Source organism: Eublepharis macularius, chromosome 6 (genome assembly GCF_028583425.1).
Source record: "Eublepharis macularius isolate TG4126 chromosome 6, MPM_Emac_v1.0, whole genome shotgun sequence".
NCBI classification, from domain to species: domain Eukaryota; kingdom Metazoa; phylum Chordata; class Lepidosauria; order Squamata; family Eublepharidae; genus Eublepharis; species Eublepharis macularius.
In genome coordinates, this window is record NC_072795.1 from 61,295,974 (window position 1) to 61,319,766 (window position 23,793).

A 23,793-nucleotide genomic window follows, 5' to 3' on the forward strand; every position below is an offset into this window, starting at 1 on the left:
CCTCATAAACCTCACATCAAACACTGCTTTACAAATATTCCAAGCTTCAAAAGTAACTTCTGAAGTGATGCAGGAGACTGCACTTGAAAAAAAAAATTTTTTTTTAAAGTCCAGCTGGCAGGACCCTGGTACTTTGAAATGTGGCCATTAATAGAGATTACCATTTAAAAAATTCTTGCAAACGCTGATGCACTACTATTATTTTATATTCTTTATGGCTTCAGAGTAACTGTGAGCTTCATTTTAATAATTATTAAACAATAATTATTAATAATTATAAATCATACTGCCATATTCCACAATAAAGAGTAAGATGTGTGCTCCAAATTTCATCTAACTTATCTTGCCGTGGAATTATTAGCAATTTTGAAAATTTTGTGTTTATAAATTTTAAATAATCACATATTTTAAAAAGATATTGTCCTCCCAGAAACATATACCACAAAGAATATCATTACCAGTCATACCTGATTGAACGGAGCCCGAGGACCATCACCAAGCAACGGAGTTTTCTGCTGAGGGAAAGGTGGAGGGCCCTGCGATGGATGTGGCCCCCTTGAAGGATTCTGCTGTCCTTGAGGCCCTGATGGCCCTGGCATGTTTCCTTGAGGTCCTACTATAGCACCTTGTGGAGGTCCCTGCTGTCCTTGTGCACCTGGTGGCCCTCGTAATTCTTGTGGAGGCCCCATCATTGAACCCTGAGGTGGGGGACCCCTCATCTCTTGTGGACCATGTCCCAGTAAACCATGAGGTCCTCTCATTTCTTGTGATGGATGACCCATCATCATCCCTTGTGGACCAGGTCCTTGGTTCTCTCGTGGCCCTGGAGGTCCCTGTATGCCTCTTGGATTAAGTCCCATGAGAGGCCCTTGAGATACAGGACCCTGCATCCCTTGAGCTCCTTGCACTCCATGAGGACCTTGCATCCCTCTTGGACCAGGTGGTCCTTGAGGACCAGGTGGTCCTTGAGGACCTAAGTGGCCTTGTGGCCCAAGTGGGCCTTGTTGTCCTATATGACTCTGAGGGCCAGGTGGGCCTTGTGGGCCTAAGTGTCCTTGAGGACCAGAACTAGTCTGTGGACCAGGTGGCCCTGGAGGCCCCATTGGCCCATGAGGACCAGGATGTCTCTGCATTCCTTGATGTCCATGAAGCTCTTGAGGTCTTGGTATTCCTTGTGGAGGTCCTTGTGGCCCAAAACCTTGTGGGCCACTACCTCCTTGGTGTAAAGGAGGACCTTGTGGCCCCATTTGTCCTTGAGGGCCTGGAGGTCTGAACTGTCCCTGTGGCCCAGGTGGTCCCATTTGAGGCATATTCATTGGCGTCTGCTGAGGTGGATGGGCCTGCTGAAAGCTTTGAGGCACCTGAGACATTGGACCTTGCCCTGGGAAATGCTGGGGTCCATGAACAGGTCCTCCTGCAGGAGGCTGTGGCTGACCTTGCTCTGCTTGTTTTTGTGCAAGCCTCTCAATCTTCATTTGCTGCAAAATAATAACAATAACAACAACAACAATAACAATCTAATAGTAAAATAGGTTCCGCATGCAAATAAGGAAGGCAGAGAAACCAACCCCCTCCCCCTCAAGACACAGAGGTTTCTAAATATTCAAAGATAAACAAAAATATAGTCATGTGTGTATCAAAAGACAAATCATAAAATGAGCTCCCCGCTAAAACCCTTTAAAAAGGTCGGATGATGGCGCTGCATTCCCTGAGAGGCACTGAATGCTGAGGGCAGTTCAGAGTCAGTTAAAAGGGGAAGAAAAAAACCTGGGAAGACAGGGAAATTGGGCTAATGGAGATCTTGAGGTATTTTAAAATTCTGGAGGGAAAGGTTGATGATGTCAGTAAGGGGATTTCCAAACTGTCCACTCTCCCATGGATGCCTTGGGGGCCTCTAGCTAAATAATAATGATTCATGCATACAAGCACTATTTAAGAAGTTTTGGAAACCAAAGTATACTGACTACAGAATACATCTGAAAATAAAATGGCAAGGAAAGGATTCAGTTCTCTATCAAAAACTTTAACCATATAATGACTGTACATCAGTCAATTAGAGATTTGTCAGGAGGAAAGAAATCTTTTCCACAATGTTCTGTAGTATAATTTATTCAATATAAATGATTATATTTAAAACACATTTATAATGGTATAATCATAGTTGGTAACTTGTGCTTCATGAAAAGAGCTCTTAGTGCACACAGCATTTGCACATTTTCCAGTGACAGTACTGGGGGGATTGTGTGGCTGAGAGTGTGGGTGGTGACAACATCAGAACCTCAGCAACTGTTCATACTGGCCATTACATACCTCCAGAAGTTGTGGGTTAGTGTACTGAAGAGCTGCCATTTCCTGCTCAATCTCTGCCTGTGATTTCTTTTTCTCTTCTAGTTTCAGGTCTTCCTTTCGGTCATTCAGTGGCTCAGCTGGTGTAGGGATAGGAACTTTATTCTGCATCCAGGCCTGAAGATGATAATAAAAGTATATATTTAAAATATTATTGACAAAATACACTGGGATGGATCCAAAAACATCCTTCCAGGAGTCTTTCCTTTGACAAAATGCCATCTTTGGATCCAACTCCCTCAGAACACCCTCCCACTGGCACCAAATCTAGCAACCTTGTGGAAACAGGCTAAAGCACTTTTGTTCAACCCAGTCGCAAAATGTTAGTTTTAAAGAGTGCTGACAGTGTTTCTAGGGATTACTGACAGCCTGGTTGTAACGGTTTTCAATCCATCAATTTCTGCTGCTGCTGGTTTTCAAGTTTTTGAATTGTAACAACTGCTATTGCTATTTTTTATTATGGCTGCCAGTGTTGTATTTTGAATTTAATGTGGCTGTTTTATGAGGGTTTATTGGTATTATTGGAAATTGGTGATTAAATGATGTTTTTCGCTTACAGTTGGGTTCTTAGCATCATGGTTTTAAATTGATTTTTTTAAATCCTGGGGTAGTGCAATTTTTTATTCTGTTTTGACTGGTTTTAGTTTTTATTTGATCTGTTTTATTTGATCTTGATCTGCTGGGTAGCACAGCATGTAACAGGGGGCCCAATGTGGTGCCTGTAAGTGATAGCTTCACCATCAAGTGTTTTTATAAAATGAGTGAGGCCAGGTGGCTTCTGACTGACTGCAGATTTTTAAAGAGTTGCCACCACAGCACAAGGATCTTCACTGTGTGACTGAAAGTAAGCTATATACATGCAAGAAAATAGTTTTAAATAATATGTTTGTTTTAAAAGGCATTCTGTTAAACAGAACTTCTCTCTGAAATGCTGAAGAGTTACTATTAGAATTATGCATGACTTCACTCCCTGACATTTTATGGCTGGCTCCACTCCACCATTATGATGCTGCACCTACCACCCAGTGTCAGAATTCCAAAGGTGCCTGCAGGCTCAAAAAGATTTGGGTTCCTGGCATATAAACATATGAAGCAAACAAAGAGTTTGGATCCAACTCATTTACCAAGCCTTTTGATGATATATTGCTGTGTGGGTGCCAAAGAGAATTATGAAACAAGGTGCTTTGTGGTATTTCCTAAGCAGAATCACCCCTTTCTAAGTTTACTACAGTTAGAGGATTAAAGAAGAGCAAAACTTTACTTAAGAAAGTATGTTAGGATACCAATGTGTATCAAACTGTACACCTCAGAATGTTGGAGTTCCTCATAAGTTTAAGAAGTTTCTCAGCAGGGATAATGTTCATGGCAGATGAGATGTTTAAAAGACATTGTCTCCTACAATGTGCAATGCACAATGTGCAGTTGCAAACAAGCACTGGATGTGCTCTAGTCAGTCTCTGCAGTTTCAGCCACTGAGCTCAGCAAACAGTGATCCAGGGCTAGAAGTGTATTGTGTATTCTGCACTTTGCCATACAAATTGACCTCATGGATGACCATTATATCCAATAAGGCTGACATCATGAGGCAATCAGGAGTATGTGATTAGCCGTATAAAATATATTACTTATAAAATATACATACTAACAGTGTAGTATGAACAATCATTACGTTTATTACTCAAAAACATGTTTACTTAACATGCTTACAAAAGTTTGAAATTCACTGGATTTATTCATTCACGTAAGTGTGTCCTCGTGACACACTTCTTCCTGCAACTATTTTTAGTGTTTTAATAATTTGATTTTAGAAACAAGAAAAAATACAACTGTTATTGTCTAATTAGTGACTTCATGAAAAGAGACTGCACAAGACTCTATATTTTAGTTAAAGCTGTTGAATGTCTGATCCATAACAGCTCATAAATGAGAACAGATGTGGCATTCTGCTTTCTAATAAGGCAACATTCTGTATATAACAGACAGTTTTACTGACAGGAAATTGTTTCATTGTAACAATGTCAGTTAAGTTAAATATACAGATGTTTAGATTCATTACATATAACTACCAACCTGCTGAAACTGTGCTGGGATTGGCTTTGCGTAGGGAACTTTTTTTTGAGGTACTTTCTTTTGGTCCTTTTGCATCACCTCTTCCATTCCCCAGTCCAAACCTGGGATAGTCATCTCAATTTCATTTGCCTCATCTTTCCCTTCAACAAAAATAATCATTATCATTGAGTATGGTGAACAAATTGTATTTTCATAAGTAAAACCATCAGAAAATTCCATTCCCATTTCATTTTAGAGAAGAACATTTTGCAGAAAGATTAAGTTTTCAGCTAACAATGACATTAAAACAAAAATAAAAAGGATAAACCCAGCCAATATCTTTGTAGTACATGAAAATGAAGTTCCAAATCTAAATTCTCTCTTACCCATTTGCTCTTGTTCCATGGCTAACTTCAGTTGCTCAGGTATTCCCATCCCTGGAATCACTGCAAGACTATTAGGTTCTAGGTCATCTGGAAATGGAAGATACATTGACACTTATTAAATAAGTCTACATTTCTTATAAATCTTTGGGTAATTTAACATTTATTAATTAAATTTTATACCCTACATGCTCTCAGCTTGAAACTTCTTAGGCAGCTTACAAATAATTACTAAAAACAGTGATAAAAAGAAGCCAAATATCAGAGTGTATGTGTGTGTGTACTCCATACTCAACCAGTTTATAGTATACAAATTAAAGTTTTCACCTGGTGCCTGGGCACCAGCCAAGCAGCTGTAGAGAAAGATATTCCAAAGACAAGGTGGCATCAGAAGCTGCTTGACCATGTGATGCTTTGCAACTCTTGGTTTTTGGATGAGATAAACCCATTTCATTCTCCAGGTTAGTTTAGGAAGTGAAACAACACTGATTGCCCTGACTGGCTAGCCACTGGAACAGAGACAGAGGCAGTATGACCCTCTTGAACGTTCCGGAACCTCTCAGTGGTTTTCAGAACCATGCACTATGATATCCTTCGGACAATGTTAAGAGTCAGTCTGTTTTGGATGGAGTTGTACTCACCTTGAAGTGAGCAGACATAGACCTAATAATGCCCCCAGGAAGAAGTTTATACTTAACTCCTTCAAGGAGGTTCCCTCCTCCTGGACCCACTCAGGCAATCCTTCTCAGCAAGATGCAATAAGCTTTGATATAAAAGTGCCCAACAACTATGTGATACGCTGAACTCCCCCAAGCAATTTGTCCCTCAGGCTGCAACAACTGATATTTATCTATCAAACTGTAATTAGAAAAAGCGCGTAACATCCTGACACTGGTGTCCAACTGGTTACAGTTATAAGCATTGATATCCTACAACACCAACTATTTCATAACTTATTCCTTTATTGGACTGCAAGGATTTAAGTGAGAAAGATTTAACTCAAATTATAATAATTACAAAGTGATAATCAACAGTTTGTCATCAAAATCCCTGCATGACATAATGAGTGAAACCATATATTTCCTTCACAAAGTAGTCACTGGCTGGACAGTGATAAAAAGAAGAGAACAAATGTTTGGAATTTTTTTTAAAAATGTGTTTTGTGCTTTTAAAATTTTTATCAGATGGTTGCTGTACATTTTTTTCTATTGCAAACTGCTTTGAGAGTATACCTGAAAGATGGGACACAGATTTTTAACACAAATAAATTCTGAAGACTCTAGACATAAAGACTGCAATAATTAATTTGAGTTAAGGAAGCACAAACATGATGCTTATTGTGTTCAACTAGACTGAAGAACGGAACTGAAAACATAAATGGTCGACACCATCACACTTTTAAAAGGGCCACACATTCGTAGGATTCAGGACCATGGTTAATTGCGTGTTTAGTTAGTTTTATCAATCTTTTATTATTTTTATATAAATGGCTGTATTGCATAAATCCTGTATATATACCATATTCCACTCCATCCTCTGACATTCCTGGAAGCAGGTTCAGGTTGTAACGATCTCGCATTTTATCTCCAGGACGATTACGGGTCCAGAATTTGCTGTCAAAATAAAACTAAGAGATAGTATCTTTTGTTGATTTGTAGGCTGAACTTTCACATCTCTCAGACCTAGTCACCATCTAAATGTTTAGTAATTTTTTAAGAACGTATTAAACTTTCTTTGTTTTCTCTAGAGCAATCTAGGCTGCAATCTTAAGAACACTTTTCTGGGAGCAAGCTCCGTTAAGTAAACTTCAGTAGGATACTGAGCAGAACTGCTTTGGATTACACTGCTGAACTATGATGGTCACTGAATTGGGAAGCCACTCACCAAACAGGACGAAGCACTCTAAATAAGAAGTTGTTTTGCAACAAGAATTGGCAACTTATTCTGCACCAAAGACAGTAATGGGAAGTTGTCATTAACCAGGACCACAGGCTATATATAAGTGACACAAAATTTGTATCATCATATTTAACAGTAAAAAAGTCACCTCCTCCTCTATCAATCATGAAAGTAGCAAATACAGTCCAGCTGCACAAAAAGTATGTGTCTATATTTTTGGGGAGAAACTATGGCTTCGTTAAAACCTTGACCAGAATGCAGGATAAAAAGACATTTGTTGGCTCTGGAAGTAAATGATTATTCCAGATAGTAGAGGCAGAAGTCCAGGGCCTCAAATCATAGGTAGGGGTATACAATATGGGTTCAGCAACTGGCTTAAAAGATGAATTTATGCCAATCCATCTTAATCCAGTTAAAATGGATTGTATGCCAGAACCCTGGATTAGATTTGGGCACCTGGATTCACTGGGCTGGATTATTCAGCCATAGGCAGCCGGGGCAAGGAGCCACAGCAAAGATGGAGCAGCAGAGCGAGCAAGAGGGCAGGGCCTGAATGGAATTAAGTCCATGCTGCTGCAGGAGAGTGGCATGAGGTTAGTGGAGTGAGGGAGGAGACAGCAGACAAAATGGATTCCCATCCCATTCTGCCCCTCCCTCGAGCTCGGTAAGAAACCCTTCAAGCTGCCACCACTGACTACCTTTTAAACAAGCTCCCCCAACTTGCTTCACTAAAAGGATACTCTGGTTCGACATCGGGATTTGCTGGTTTGACAATAAACTTGTAAGGGAGTTTTAATGTCAAATCAGAGAATCCCAAATCCCTGGGGGGGGGGGGGCAGTCACAGAGTTTAAAAGCCTTGGAAATGTTTCCTCCATAGGAAACAATGGAGAGTGGCTGGGGGCAGCTTGTTCAGGGGCCCACAGAATTGAACTCCGGGGTCCAATACTCCTGAAATTTGAGGAGTCTTTAGTGGACAGTCAGGAGTAGGTTCCCTGCAAATGTGGAGGAGATTGCTTAAAAATGCCCCCCCATTTCCCCCCATACGGATTAATTACCAGTTAAATCCAGGATTCTCTGACCTAGATTTCAGGGATCCTAGATTTTTTTTAATCCCTTAAACCTGGATGTGGATTACTTGGATTTGGGGGGGGGGGTCACACCCCTAGTAATAGGTTCAGGGGATCTCCAAAGTAGCAGCTCTATTGAAAACAGTTGTAAATTTTAAAGACGCACAAGAGGCAGATGGAAAGACTGGCATCTTAATCCCCAAGAGCCTCTGGTATCCAGAAACAGAAGGTATGTGTATGGGGCAACAGAAAACAACTTCTTTCCATCCTCTATGCGACAGTCCAAATATTTAAAGATGCTTATCATATCATCTCTAGGCTAAACATACCCAACTCCTTCAGCTTTTCCCTCACTGAATATGTTTCCATAACAGTTCAGAACAGGGTTGTGGTCCTTGCTGAGGACCCCTAATAGACTGTGTTCCTGAAATTTGTATGACCTGGCTTGTTTATTATTGGTAATTTTTATGTTGTTGCTTTTATGGATGTTACTGTTTGAGAGCTGCCTCAAGCAGGTCTCTGGAGAGGTGGCATATAAACTTTCTAAATAAACAATTTAAAATATTAATAATTGTGATACATCAATTACAAGATGACATTATTTTCTTTGTACATATAAAAATTATTCGAGATCTAACAGCAGCTTTTGCACATTTACCACATTTTATTTCATTCTTCCCTTTTGTCAGCAGCCAGGCCTTCCAGCTTGCTCATGGGACAATCAACAGTATTATAAACCCTGACATGTTAGAAATGAGCTGTCAGATGATCACATGTTAGCATATAATTCAATTTACATTAAGAGTGTATTTATTTCTTTTCAAATACGTCAGAGAAAAATCACCTTCAGTCGTAGTTTGCATGTGACTATAGTAAAATTTTACAAAAGCAGGGCCTATATTAAAAGCTAGATCACTGGTAGCACCAGAAAATATTCTACTCTAGCACTTAAAATATCATGACAGAACTGTATGACTTCATTTCTTGAAACTTCCTACAGAGAGGATTTGTGAGTGTGCATGCATAGTGAGGACATCAATGAAAGAGATTTAGCACTGTCAAATAAATGCAAAATGCTCTTTGAGTAAAAAATAAAATACCTGGTATGATCATTTGACCCTGAGCACAAAATGTGTCCTAGGGGATGCCAAGCTAGACTCCAGATCATTCCTTCATGTGCCATTTCCATTCCACCCACTTCCTTTTCCACTCTGCAACATATTAAAAGTAGTAATTAAACAGATGAAAAAGTGATTATTCCTTATTCAATTACTCAAGATTTACAATGTTGCTCAGTGTATGTTACTTTATGTACTGTGGATGGTTCTGGCACTATAAATGGGTTAAATACTAAATAACGCATTTTAAGAAAAAGTTTATTTACACGGGAGTCTTTCTTTTCAGATGGCTACTGGTAGAATTGCTAGTTCCAGTTTGGGAAATTCCTGGAGATTTGGGGGGTGGAACCTGGAGAGAGTGGGGTTTGGGGAGGGGACCTCATTAGGGTCACAGGTCCACCCTCCAAAGTAGCCATTTTCTGCAGGAGAACTGTCTGCTATAGCCTGGAGACCAGTTGTCATTCTGGGAGATCTCCAGCCACCTCCTAGAGGCTTTTGGTTTTTATCTCCTAGAGGCTGGCAATCCTAGCGGCAGGTGACACAGAAGAGAAACCAAATCCACATTATTTTCATGTGTGTCAATGTAAAGAGATCACTTTTATTTTCATTTCATTTTCAGAAAATACCCTATTTGATGCTAGAAAAAGTATGTTTTTTCTTACTTATTCCACAGTGTTAAGACTAATACATATTGTCTTAGATTTCTTCTACAGGTATATGAGAAGCAAAGTCTCAAACTTAGTATGAAGATACTCAAATGTTATCAAAAGCAAAAAAACTATTCAAGTAATTCATGTATGTGTCTTCTCACTAGGGTCATTCAAGGTAGATAATAATAAACATTTACAAAGTATCAGATAAAAACATTTTAAAAGAAAAAAATATTCAGAGCATCTCAGCTGAAATTTGCCAATGTCAGTGACTTAAGTACCTACCCAACATGCCAGAAAAGCAAAGAGCCATCAGACCCTCCACTGGCAAAGAGACCTTCATGAACAGGATGCCAGGCAACAGCTATGATGAAGAAATTCATAATTATTACTACATAATTTTACCATCAGTGTGCTAGAACATGGTTCACACTACAATGAACACATACAGCTGAGGTGTTAAATTCAACTGGAGAGATTTCAAGGAATGGGTCAGAGATTAAAAATGATTAGCAGGGGGAGTCAAGCATCAGTGCAGGAAAGGAAACTACAATATGACAGTTCAGAGTAATCTGTTAAAAGAGGAGGCCCCCATGGGGGGACTCAGAGAAGGAAGTGGTTTGATGAATGGAGAAGCTACCCTAGCAGCCAGTTATAAAGTCCAATTATATTTTCCAGCTCACAGCTGTTGCATGTTTTTTCAAAGCAGTTATCTTATTCATAAAGCTGAACTACTATGTCAGGCTTGTACATATAAGCCTTTGCTGATTACATTTAGCAGTGGTACAGTACAGAAGAAAATACGAGAGGACTGAGACAAGCACCAGCCTGATTGCTTTTGGTAGGCTTCAATGGATTTCTAGAAACTTGAATATCCAAGAAGCCTACTCAGAAATAGTTAAAAGGAAAGTAATTATTTTTTAACCTGTGGCCTCTTTTTTATGACCCCGGAAGACCTGAAGCTCCTCTTTCAGATTTCGGATATCAAAGAGTTTGCAGAGATGATCACGGGATGCTGTAAGTAGCCAATTGCCATTTAGGTTCAACTTGACCTCCATCACTGTATTTTTATGAGCATGTCTGGGAAAGATCATAAAGAGATTAACTGTACAGAATTAATAAGTAAGCCGTTTTTAAAAAAAACCAATAGAAGCAGTTCAAGACTGCATTATAAAGCTGGCTGTTTGTTAGAGATCCTAACATATAAAATGCCATGAGTAATGTGAGAACCTCCTTTGAGTAAGTAAAATTACTGGTTCATAGTTACTGAGAATTAAGGAAGGGAATCATGTGTTTTCTTTCTTCTACAGTAACAAGTAGGGCTGTGCACGGGTGGGGAGATTTGGCGCCGTGGCCATTTGAGGGGCAGGAAGGGCTGGAGGAGGTGGCCCTGGCCTTCCCCACCAGCCTGCCGGCTCAAGCGACGGCGCAGCAATAGCAGAGGAGCCAGCTCGGAGCCATCGCAAGGTAGGTGGGGGGAGGTGGGAGGGTTGATGTTTAAAGGGTCCCGCCGCTGCTTGCAAGCGGCGGCAGGGCCCTTTAAACAAGCCCCAAAGCTTTCAGAAGCATTTCCGAATACTGAAGCTTGCCGAGTTGGATCTTCTTCGGGATCTGTGACTAGTGATCTGTGACTAGTGATCTGCTAACACAGCCCTAGTAACAAGCAAAATGAGACTCTCATTCTTACCCCTAGAATTCATAGATATCACTAAAGCTAGGTATAGCATGTCCCATCCTGTGCATTACATTAGAAGACAGGAAAGAAGTATGAATTTCTGTCACCCTCACATTAAGGTAACATATAAAGTATTTTTTAGATGTAAGCTGTATCCACCAACACTGGTCTACACTAACCTAGAGACTTTTCTCAAAAGCAGACAATTATTCTACAGACTTTAATACGAGTGCTAATCCTTTTATTTAATTATCAAGAGTTTAGCCTCTATGCAAACAGACAAATCTACACAATGAGGCCAACCACAGTTATCAATTAGGCAGGAATTTTTGATTTTTTAAAAAAACTTAATTTGGGGGTAAATCTACTCCCAAAGTTGACAGTAAACTCTGAGTATGTGCAGATCACTGAAAAAGCCAGAATTTGGAAGGCATCTAGAGTCGTTGTACCAATCCAACCCGGCATATGAACCCCGGCAGAATCCAGTATGCAGTAGCAAGGAGAGGGCAACCGGAGGTGAGATGACAGGAAGAGGTCTGGTGGTGGGGAAAGAGACCATTGTGGGGCTGGACACAGCAGACAAGAGAAAGATGGGATTTCTCCTCCCCACAAGCCTTCAGCCTCATTTCTTCCTAATTCCTAATTCTGCAGAAAGATCCATCTACACTAGGAAACAGTGAAAGAGGGAATGATGGCATTAAAAGTCTTTTTCTTACACAAGCACAATCAAAAGGAGAAGTTGAGCACCATCTGGTTGTACAACCTAACATTTTTGAAGTTTTCTACTTCCCGACTTCCCCTATGGAATACCTCAAGCTACATTTTTGGTCCCAAAACCGAAAAAATTAAGTTGGGCCTTTTGCAAGCCTGTCCTATATTGCCTTTTAAATATCTCAAAACAAATCATAAATTTCTTTAAAACTTGGGCTAGTTTAACTGAATGCTGAATAAGCCCTAAACAAAGATCAAGAAATGTGACTTCTTTCTCCAGGGTACACTTCTATATATCTACTTAAACCATCATAACCTACAGAACATATTTGTTTAGTACAAATTTCATAAACTATAAAAACAAAACTTATCTAAAGACTTATACCACTTTGGTGCCTAAAGACTCATTATCAAGATGACAGAATTTTAAAGGAATGAAATCAGTACTCAGTAGTCCTGGAGAGGTTTGAATCATAAAAAGCTTTGTTAACAAGAGAACAGACACAACCATAACCCCACTTACAGTGTGGCAAGACTCTGTCCAGTCTTTGGATCCCAGAACTTGATTGGCTGCTGACTATCTTTACTTCCGGAAACCACCAACCCCTTTGTTGGATGCCAGTCAACACACTTGACATCAGCGCCATGGCCTGTTGAAAGTACAAAATTATTGTTTAACATTTTTTACACAAAAACTGAACGATAGTGAAACAAGCTGTCCAGGTTATGAAACGATACAAAACAGTCATACAATGCACCATGATTCATCTTAAAATATACTGCACTTCAGAAGTCAGTTGAAAAATCTTCCTTAAAGCTTACTGAATTTATACAAAAATTCCTTCTGAAGTTTTCTATTTTTAGATACTATGTGAACATTGTGAAGTGTTATTGCAAATTGATTTACATTAAAAAATTATTTGGAGCAGAAGGTTATATGAACATGTATTTGGCTATCCTCAGTTCTAATAATGTACATAAGCGGATGTTTCAGTGCTGACACTAAATAAATGACGTCACATGACTCCTAAAAACTCTGTAACAAGACTTTATCAATAATTCATCAATTATCATTAATTTTAAATTTATTTTGAACCCAAACATTTTATAATACTGTTCAATGACTCAAGGGGTGTGGGGCTATTATTTGACAACGTACAGCTAGCTGAACTCTGTGCCGTTCTAAGCAGAGTTACACCTTTCTAAACCCGTTGATTTCAATGGACTTAGAAGAGTGTAGCTGTGTTTAGGATTACACTGTTAGTAAACTTGTGGCTGAGATAAGACTAGAAATGGTAAGTTCGTGGATCACAGCTCAGCTACACCAAGACGGGTGAAGTCTGAGACATATGCTCCTTTTGCCCTTCTCTATTAAAAATTTTGAAAGCTGTTATTGTAACCTGCTATTTTAAGGTGACTTTTTGTTAGATTAGCACTAAGGTTTGACTAAACTTAACACTAAAAAAAGACTATGACAATATGGCACAATGAGTAAAGACAATCCACATCTGCAGAAATGTAGAACCAAAAATTTTGTGTTCAGGTTGCTTGCCAGAAATTGGGGAAGGAGGATTAGGGCTCATAAAAACTTTCATCTATCAGTTATGTTATTATGCTGCCCTTCCTTCAAGGAGCAACGGGTAACATACATTATTCTCCCATCACTTTCTCATTTTATCCTCATAATGACCCTCCTAAGGTAGGTGAGGCTGAGATGGAGTGACTGGTCCAAAGTCACTCAGTGAACTCATCATGGCAGAATGGGGATCTGAATCCAGGTCTCCCAACTAGAGATGGGCACAAAACGAACCACGGAACAAAATTCTGTAAGGAATGGCTGGTTCGTTTGCACTGAAACACGCGTTCCATAGGAATCCATGTTTATGGAACAAATGAATTTTTCCAGCTGTTCCGTGGCCGGTTCGGAGTTTCACAGACCCCGCGCCAGATTCAGCCCATCGGCTGAGCCCAGTGATGGGTCTGTGAAACTGACAGCCCCTGCACAAGAGAAAGGGGCTGTCAGTTTCACAGACCCCGTGCTGGGTTCAGCCAATGGGCTGAAACTGGTGCAGGGTCTGTGAAACTGACAGCCTCTTTCCCTGCTGCCCAGGCTGTCAGTTTCACAGACTCCGCGCTGGAACAGTGCCAGAGAAGCAGGAGAAAGAGGCTGTCATTTCACAGACCCTGCGCTGGAACCGGCGTGGGGTCTGTGAAACCGACAGCCTTTTTTCCTGCTGCCCAGGCTGTCAGTTTCACAGACTCCGCGCTGGAACAGTGCCAGAGAAGCAGGAGAAAGAGGCTGTCATTTCACAGACCCTGCGCTGGAACCGGCGTGGGGTCTGTGAAACCGACAGCCTTTTTTCCTGCTGCCCGGGCTGTCAGTTTTACAGACCCTGCGCTGGAACAGTGCAGGATTTGTAAAACTGACAACCCAGGCAGCAGGAAAAGAGGCGGTCAGTTTCACAGACCCCACGCTGGTTCCAGCGCAGGGTCTGTGAAGTGACAACCTCACGAACCACGAACTGGGAAAAGGTCGGAAGTTCGTGGTATGCTACGAACCACGAATCATGTGGTTTGGGGTTTTTTGGTTCGTGCCCATGTCTACTCCCAACTCTTACTTCAACACTTCAACTAGTAAAAAATGCTGGCTCTCATGAGAAGGACCAAGTCTGGAAGGCAATAAATTTGAGCCACAGCAGAAATCTAAAACTGTTCTGAATACCTTGGAATATGCTATCTTGTCACTGATATTCCTACACAGAATCTGTTTGTTTTCTAGGTTTGTTTTCTAGCAAAAGCTAGTGGTATGTAATCAAGAGTGATCTGCAGGTGATCTGCTTTTTAAGATGACCCTAGTCTCAAAATTATGTTGAAGCTACTAAATCCTGTATTAAATGTCATATGCCTTTATATTCAAGGTTCTGTGTATGTGAAGACTCTGTATGTACAAGAAATTCACATTTCCTCATTCAGATTCATAATAGGAACAGCTCCTTATGCACAGACTCACATGCATGGAGCAGTCCACATTGTACTAAACAAGGAAAGTCATGCTTTCTGGGAACATAACTTATTTACTTCATTTTTAGCACACCCCATCACTGAGTCCAAAGGTGGATTAAAAAATATTTTTACAATTAATTGGACAGAACAACATCCAATAAACGAGGGCTTGACAAATCCAAGGAGCCATGTCATCTAGAAATTTCACTGTGGCACCATGTATTTTCAGCATTTATGGTAAGTGACTCTCAGCAAAAGTACAAAGCTTATTTAGGTGAGGGACAGGTTATCATTTTGTTGTGAAAACAACTAGAGTATCCCCATATTTATTATATACTACAACAATGTTGTTATAGCTTTAAAAATGACAAGAAATTGCAAAGAGTTTAGGATTAGGTTTTGTGGTAGCAATAATTGGAAAGTATAGTAATTCAAATATAAAATCTGAAGGCTGAAAAATAAGTCTGACTCCTAAATTTTGGGGGTGGATAGTAAAGCCAAAGAAAACATCCCAAAGTCTGCAATAAAAAAATGCAACAGTACTAGGAGTACAGTTACAAAATGATGTAAACAAAAACTGTCTAAAGCATGACATACCATAGTGTGGAAAGTGTGTTACAAAAGGCAGAAGAGAATGCAGTAAAATCAAAGTCTACAACAAACATTGCAATAAGATTACAAACCTATTCCTTTATAAAAGCATTCTCTTAGATTGTTCCCCTCTGCTAATTTTTTAAACTAAAAATGCCATCCTAAACATTTCTATTCTGCACATTCAACAAAATTATGTCCACTGTGTAATACCTAAAGAGCACTGAATGGTTTGTAATCGGCCTTGTGAACACAACCATGCAAATCCTTAAATTTCCCCACATATCTTAGAAAAAAATGTTTTGGATCCTGCAATCTGTCAACAGAAAGCATTGATGACTATGGGTTTTCCTGGCTCTCTTGCAGCCATTTTTGACCCTGGGAAAGTTTTTTCCTGTGACTCAGGATGTGCATGGAGTAATAGCCACACAGACTGGGTGTGATTATTACTCCACATGTGCCTTATGACCCCCAAGAATACACTTTCCAGGGTCAAAAATGGCTACTATGGAGAGGGGAGAACCGGGAAGATCATGGATCCTTAACCTTGCATGGTCCTTGAGCTGGATATAACCCAATGTCTTCCAACTGTAGTCTATTTCAGACCTTGAAAATACAGGATTAAGACTTAAAACAAAGAACAAAATTCTGCTATACAGTAAAATGAAGTATCTTGGCAATTTTAGAGATTATAGGAGTGCAACTAAGAGAAATAATACAGGACTCCTTTGAAGTAATGTTATGGGTACATATCAAATGCACAAGCACTTGTGTATTCTTCTGTGGGAACTAAATTATTAAATAAGCTCAATAATGTTCTGAAGACAGGAAAAAATGATAACTTTATCCCACTAACTTCAAAGAAACATTTCCGTCTCAGATTATTTATGGTATAAACTTTGGCTTCTACTTGATATTCTATTTGTGTCTTTTAAAAACATCTACTGAGTCAAAATTAATGCAGACAACAGCACTGTTCCTTAACCACAAATCACTTGGTAAGCAAACACAACTACCGAATGACTGTTGTGGGGCAATGTCATATTACTACCATGTTTAGTTTAAAAATGTGTTGCAACAACATGTTTGAACACCAATGGTACAGTCTTGCTACCGAACATAGGTCTGCTTTGCCTATACATAAAAGTGACTAACAGTGACTTGGTTATATGCAGAGGAAATGAAAAAGTGGCGTGAGTGTGCATACATGGCAATTCCTAGCTACCACTTCTGAGCAACAATAAAATTGAGTGTTTTTTGGATGGGGAAGTACCCCATTCACACTGTAAAGATGCCACACTAGCATGCTGTTCTATGTAGATGCAAGTACTCATGGCCTGCAAAAATTACAACAACCTTGCTGCTCGTGCAGCACTGCAACACCTTGTTCAAACCTTACCGGATGTCCACCACAATTTATGGTGTGTGTTTTCTGTTCAAAAGGGTAAAAAGCCAAAAATTCCACATGGCATGCCCAAAACAATAGGTCTTTAGCTCCAATGCTTGTGATGTTGAATAGGCACATTTAACAAATTTAGTAGCTTTCAACTCACAATGACAGTCATCAAATAATATATTGTGTCCAAGATTCTATAGACTATTTTTATAATGCTTGCTAAACATTCTTCATTAACGTGGTTATTAATTTCAGAATATATGATTTTATGTAGATATTTTGATTATAAGCCACTCTGATATATCTTACAGAAAATGTGGACATCAATTTCATTAAAAATAAATAGGCACACTATGCAATATGGAAGTCTTGCATGCTTTGTGTATACCTACACCCATAAGAAATTCCCAGAACAGAGAACAGATCTGTAAGAAGCGTTTTTCAGCATTAATCTAAACACAAACAAGAATCTTGGCTGCTAGGATGTGTCTGTTGTATTGGTGCATCCCTATTACAATGCTTAGTGTTTTATTTCACTGTAGATTCTTTGAAATACCTAGGCACATGAACTTGCTGTACACTGAATGATCCACTGATCCATCAAGATCAATATTTTCTATCTAGACTCACAAAAGCTCTCCAAGGTCTCAAGCAAAGGTCTTTCACATCATCTACTACCTAATCCTTTTTAAGTGGAGATGGGGAAGATTTGTGCATGCGAAGCAGATGCAGACCAATGAGCCATATCCCCTCCCCAATTTTGTATTCAGCACCACATAAACTGCTGGCCATGGGTGATCTGTACCTCAGTTTCTCCGCTGCATTCTCTATTTATGTACTTATTGATTCTGAACTTTTATATTTTTGCACTTCTATACTTTTTATACATATTTATACTTGCACATTGTGCTATTATTCTCTGTTTTGAGAACTATCTGCTTGAAATGCAAGATATAAATATTTTAAAATATACCAGTAATGTGTTTCTTCTTTTTGTGATAACTGTACTAGCCTATCAGCACTTTTTTGAGTACGCAGTCTGCTGGTTGTGCAAAGATTAAGCACTGAAGTAGGCGCTGCTAAAAAGCAGTTTGAAAAAATCAGACAAAAAAAAGACACAAATGGTAGGAAAAACAATAAAACTGAATATATACCTGTGCAAAATGTGACATTCTTTAAAAAAAATAAGGGGCCAGTTAAAAATGGAGGACAAAAGATATGGCAAGTACATTTACCAAAATGATGGTCCAAATGCCCTATGCAGAGTTCTAAAAGTTATGGCACTAATTTGGTATGTATTTCGTAGAAGCATCCTTTTTTCCTAGAAGCCATGCACAGTACAAACAGTACAATGTATGTGTTATGTTCTGGTATTATATGAAGACTATTAAGACTACTTATGGAATATAATGAACAAGCAACCAAGAACCAACATAAATAATGAGGAAATTGTCTGGAGCAGATATATTAGAGATTTCTTACATTTTTAGTTTGGGATACTTTTCCTTTAAAAGTCAGACACCTTTCAAATTCTTAGAACAGTAAAACTGTATACAGCAAACCTCCTTACAGCATTTTTTAGAGTACACATAGGTAGAGAGAACACTATGGGCTGTGTCTAAAGAACCATGAACGGAAGGAAAATAATGGGGCAAGATCCTGCACAAGAATTCTTGCAGTGCTACAATAAGGGGATTCTACAGCCGGTTTTAATGCTTCTGCTTATATAACCTGAGAACAAGTTTTGTATGTTGGTCAGAGTGTCAGATTAGCATCCGGGAGACCCACTCTACCATGGAAGTTTTACAGGTGACCTTGGGCCAATTATACACACACAGCCTAATTTATCACACAGCATTGTTACAAGGGTAAATTTTTACAAGGGTAAAATTAATTTCTTACAGAAGTGGAAGCACATTTATGGATTTAGTTTTATTTTTCTTGTGCAACATTCCAGGATGGGGTATAAAAATGGTCTTTCATGTAGTGAAAGATGTCTTCCACAGGGTACCTTTGGATCCAGACCTACACTTTTTAACATAGATTAGAAACTGAAATCTCTAAATTTGAAAACGGAGTTTCGTCTTAAATAATCTGATTAAATTAAGCTGGTTAGGAATTTTAACATAAAGAAAAGGTGGGTTCTTTTTTATTTAAGCATACGGTTTTAAAATGCACTATACTGTAATTAAGACAGAAAAATTAAGACAGGATTCCCAGATTTCACACAGAAGCAATGAACAGTGTGTGTAGTGATTAGAATTTCAAACTAGGATCTGGTAGACCTGGGTTCAAATCTTTATTCAGATATAGGGGTGTGTGATTCAGGTTTCGGATTCGAGTAAAGAACCCGAACTAGACCCAATTCGCAATGATTTGGAATTTCTGAATTCCGAATTTCCAATTCAGAAAGCCCGAATCAAAGTTTCCTGAAGTGATTCGTATTGCTTCGGGTCAAGGGGTTTAAATGCCCTTTTCCGTGCTGCTGCAAAGCAGCCAAGCAGCTGATCCGGGCCTTCCCCGCCGCCCAGCTGGCTGCTGTGGTGGTGGCAACAGTGGGGGCCCTGGAGGAACCAGCTCCAGCCTTCCCCGCCACCTAGCTGGCCACTGTGGTGGTGGAGAAGGTGGTGTGGGCCCCAGAGGAGCTGGCTCCAGGCTTCCCCGCCACCCTGCTGGCCGCTGCGGTGGCAGCAGGGGCCCCACAGGAGCTGGCTCCAGGCTTCCCCGCTGCCCAGCTGGCCGCTGCAGTGGCGGCGCAGGCCCTGCAGAAGCCGGCTCCAGCTTCCCCACTGCCCAGCTGGCCGCTGTGGTGCGGGCCCGCAGGAGTCGGCTCCAGGCTTCCCTGCCACCCAGCTGGCTGCTGCAGTGTGGCCTGCAGGAGCTGGCTCTGGGCTTCCCTGCTGTCCAGCTGATCACCCTCCCCTCTCCCTGCCGGCCAGGTAAGTGTGGTGGGTGGGTGTGGGTTTGCCCCGGGGAGGGCAGAGGGTTTGCTCCCCCTCACTTCAGTATGCTCCGAATCTTTACGGAGCATACTGAAGCAAGCTAAATACCAGAATCCTGAAGTGGCTTGCGGCTTCAGGATTCTGGTAAGTCCAGATTTCCCCCCCACTTCGGATAAACCTGAAGCGAGAAACCCGAATTTTTGCAGGGTGCACACCTCTGTTCAGATATGAAGCTCATGTAGTTCTCAGTCTAATCTATTTCACAAGATTGTTGTGATGATAATACGGGAATCATAGAAGCATGTACAAATCTCCATGGATGGAGGCATATACATATATTAGATAAATAGCCCAGACTCATAACTGCTTATCCTCAGCATGACTGCTTTGCCATGTGCCTTCAGACCATACCCTAGTACATATTGGAATTGAGGCCACAACCAAAGTCACACTAAATGTTGAGGATGGCTTGAAGTTAGGTGTTGCCACTCTTAGCCACATGGACAAGACAGATACACATTACCTGAAGCAACAGAGGAACAACTAGACATCCATACTGCTCAAGGTAATATGTAAACTGGGTCTCAGAAACAATCAGTGTGGCCTACACATAGAGATATGAAGGCACAGGAAAAAAGGATGAAAGAATCAGGAGAATACACCCTGCATTGTAAAGTCTGAGGCCTTTCTTGATGCTGCTGATGGAAAAACTCGAAAATGTTAAAGAGTACAGAAACAAAAAGTCCTTTGGAATGAACAAAAAGTTTTAAGACAAGGTATTTCTTACTCAAAATGTGTAACATGAAAAATTTTCCAGTGGAAAAATTGGAGAATGTTGAGGAACACTGAAAAAAACTTTATTTTTTTTTAAGTAAGTGAAAGATGTTTTATGCAATATGAGTAGAATGAGTATCTACAGCACTAGATAATTCCTACATATACTGTAGAGACAGACAACATTTTCAAGATTTTTTTTAAAAATGTGTGTAACTTTGGCAAGAGTATGCTATAATGTGTTTAAAAATTTAGTGTTTTTGGTATAATAAAGCTGAGCTTAATATCTAGATATGCTAGCATTGTTTTTGTGACTGTATGAGAATGTTTCTGTCCATATAATACTTTCTTTTGGTTATTACAGAATTTGTTTCCCACTTTCAACTTTTATTTTTTCCTATTTCTCAGATGCTAAAATTAAGATACATGTGTTACGGTAGGATATGGTGCAGCAGTTTGCAACTCTTTTTCATGTGTTGAGTGTACTTGTAATTTTTTTAAGTAAATAAAGACATTTAGAATGCTAAGTTCCGTAAGCAGGACAAATGACACAATTTTATATGCCAAATCAGTTATAAATGACGCATTTTTGTTGTTAAACCACTAAACATATTTTAGTTTACATAGTAAAGTGTGAAGAGCACACATTTCAATTTTCCTCAAAATTTCCAGAGGTTTTTTTTTGGGGGGAAAGGGGGCACTGGGTGAAATTTCAAAAATTCCAGAAACGTTGTATCTTATAACCGTGGAAGATAGTATGATTAAAACAAGTGCTGTGCAAGCTGCCAGTATTTAAAAAGAATCATGATTATTTTTCTCTGTTTACCAACTAGTTCTATGTTGAGTAGAAAAAAAGGTAAAGGTAAAGGTAAAGAACCGTGTCTTTACTGACCCATGGGGGATGTCACATCACAACATTTTCTTGGCAGACTTTCTTACGGGGTGGTTTGCCATTGCCTTCACCAGTTATCTACACTTTACCCCCAGGAAACTGGATACTCATTTTACCCACCTTGGAAGGATGGAAGGCTGAGTCAACCTTCAGCCGGCTACCTGAACCCGGCTTCCACCAGGATAGAACTCAGGTTGTGAGCAGAGCTTGGGCTGCAGTACTGCAGCTTACCACTCTGTGCCACGAGGCTCTATTCTTGGGAAATAATAATTCTTCAGAAACATTTATTGCTCATGTATTTCATATATCACAGAAGTGAACAGAACATGGAAAAATGATTCTCTCTTCCTATCCATAATTAGGAATACATGCTTTATGCAATGGTTTTTGGTATGTGTGCTAGAAAAACAGGTCTGTATCTCTACATTATAATCACACGGTAATCTAGTACATGGAAGTGTTGAAACCTAAAAACCCAGACAAGTCCATTCTACATTTGAAAACATATTCAATACAAATTGTGACAACTCTTAATTCTAGTGTTTTAAAAATGTGTTAACTACCCTATTTTCTATTAAAGAATCCTATATTCTATAATATAAAATAAACCCAGTCCTCTTATTCCAACACTGGCAGTCATCCATACATGCTGAAGTGGGCTGCTCTGTCATTATTCCATTACAGCTATTGTGAAGTTTAGGAGGGAGGGGGCAATTTTCCACCATGAGATATGGTAGGGCTGCCACTAGTTTTGTGCGTCTTAAAAGTGGCTGATGTGGTTTCATCCCTTATGCCAGCAAAACTTTGCTCTAGAAGATGAGTTAGGGGCTTTGTAGGCAGTTTTATAGCAACTGATAGGATTATATTTAAGCTGGTGTAGAGGGTACCTCTGACTGCATGAAGTGATCGAACCTGCGAGGATAGGACTGAGTTTACCTGTGTTCCAATATGCTACTCCAAAGTTAAGTATATATAGAAAACAAACTACTACATGGAAAAACAAAGAATCTTCACAAAAGAAATTCAACTAAAAATTATTTTGCTGCAATCTCTAAGCATTATATCAGTGGCAAGTTTCCCACTATTTTTTGTATTTTTAATGTTCACTTAAAAGATAAATAAGTGGGTACTAGATCAAATCAAGCCTGAATTCTCCCTAGAAGCTAAAATGACAAACCTAAGGCTATTGTACTTTGTTCACATCATAAGAAGACAATATTCTCCAGAAAAGTCAATAATGGTAGGAAAAGTGGAAGGCAGTAGGAAGAGAGGAAGACCTAAAATGAGATGGCTTGACTCAATAAGAGAAGCCATGTCTTCCAGTTTGCAGGATCTGAGCAAGTCTGTTAATGATGGGACTTTTTGGAGGGCTTTCTTTCATAGGGTCGCCATAGGTCAGAGGCGACTTGACAGCACATAACACACACAAATGTGCCTAGCATATCAAATAAAATTTTAATACAAATGTGCAAATGTGATAAGCCATTAAGGCTGTGTAGAATTTTCACTTATACATTTAGAAGATAAAAATTGTTTCTGAGGGGGCTTAAAATTAACCCCCAATTAACAATTCTCCTTTTAAAAGTTTTTTGTACTACGTGTTCACAGTAGTGCAATCTATATCTGCCTCAGTGCCAATATCTTTTTGTTTTGACTTTCTTCTGAATCTTGTGATCTCAACCAATTAAGGATCTTGTACTGAATGCGGTATTAGAGGACTACATAACCAAGTCAGATCTAGCTATGTGACAATGACGACAAATGAAGTCTTTGCATTTCCATTAATCTGAACTGAGCTAGAGGCAACTAGGTGACTCTTCCTGTCTTACCAAGTTCTGTTGCACTGAAACTGCTGCCACACAATTTGGAAAGAAAGGGAATATTGTGGGGTTGCCTTGACAACAAACTAACACATTTTATTTTATCCCAAGATATCCTTTCTATCTTCTGAATATGCCATACATTTTACAGGAGCCTGTAAATGGAATGGGGCCCTATGGAATAAGATCATTATCCTCAACATTTCACTGAATTTATAAAGATGCCTTCAGAAAGGCACTTTAAAAGTTATCATGGGAGAGAAAGGGGAGTAGGAAAGCGTACTACTTATCGTTAGTTATATTACAGTCCAAAAGGTGCTAGCAATAACTGTACACATATCCACTGCCATACCACTGGATGTACTTTTTGGAAGCCTAGTTTCAGTTTTTTCCACTTACGGTCAAAACACTCTGAAAAATCATTTTGTAAACCCCCTGAAGTAACAAAAACAAAAGAGTGCATACCACAGGAATTG

General features: G+C 39.6%; 1 protein-coding gene across 1 annotated transcript in view; it reads right to left on the bottom strand.

The window, feature by feature from the left end:
* Positions 1-23,793, bottom strand: part of WDR33 (WD repeat domain 33) — a 79,618-nt gene that overhangs the window by 18,779 nt on the left and 37,046 nt on the right. The window contains exons 9-17 of the mRNA XM_054982833.1: positions 12,423-12,549; positions 10,439-10,593; positions 9,799-9,877; positions 8,846-8,956; positions 6,297-6,391; positions 4,782-4,868; positions 4,417-4,556; positions 2,311-2,463; positions 468-1,478 (exon numbers count right to left, since the gene is read on the bottom strand). Of these exons, the coding sequence (XP_054838808.1) occupies positions 468-1,478; positions 2,311-2,463; positions 4,417-4,556; positions 4,782-4,868; positions 6,297-6,391; positions 8,846-8,956; positions 9,799-9,877; positions 10,439-10,593; positions 12,423-12,549 (1,958 nt within the window). The remainder of the gene's footprint in view (positions 1-467; positions 1,479-2,310; positions 2,464-4,416; positions 4,557-4,781; positions 4,869-6,296; positions 6,392-8,845; positions 8,957-9,798; positions 9,878-10,438; positions 10,594-12,422; positions 12,550-23,793) is intronic.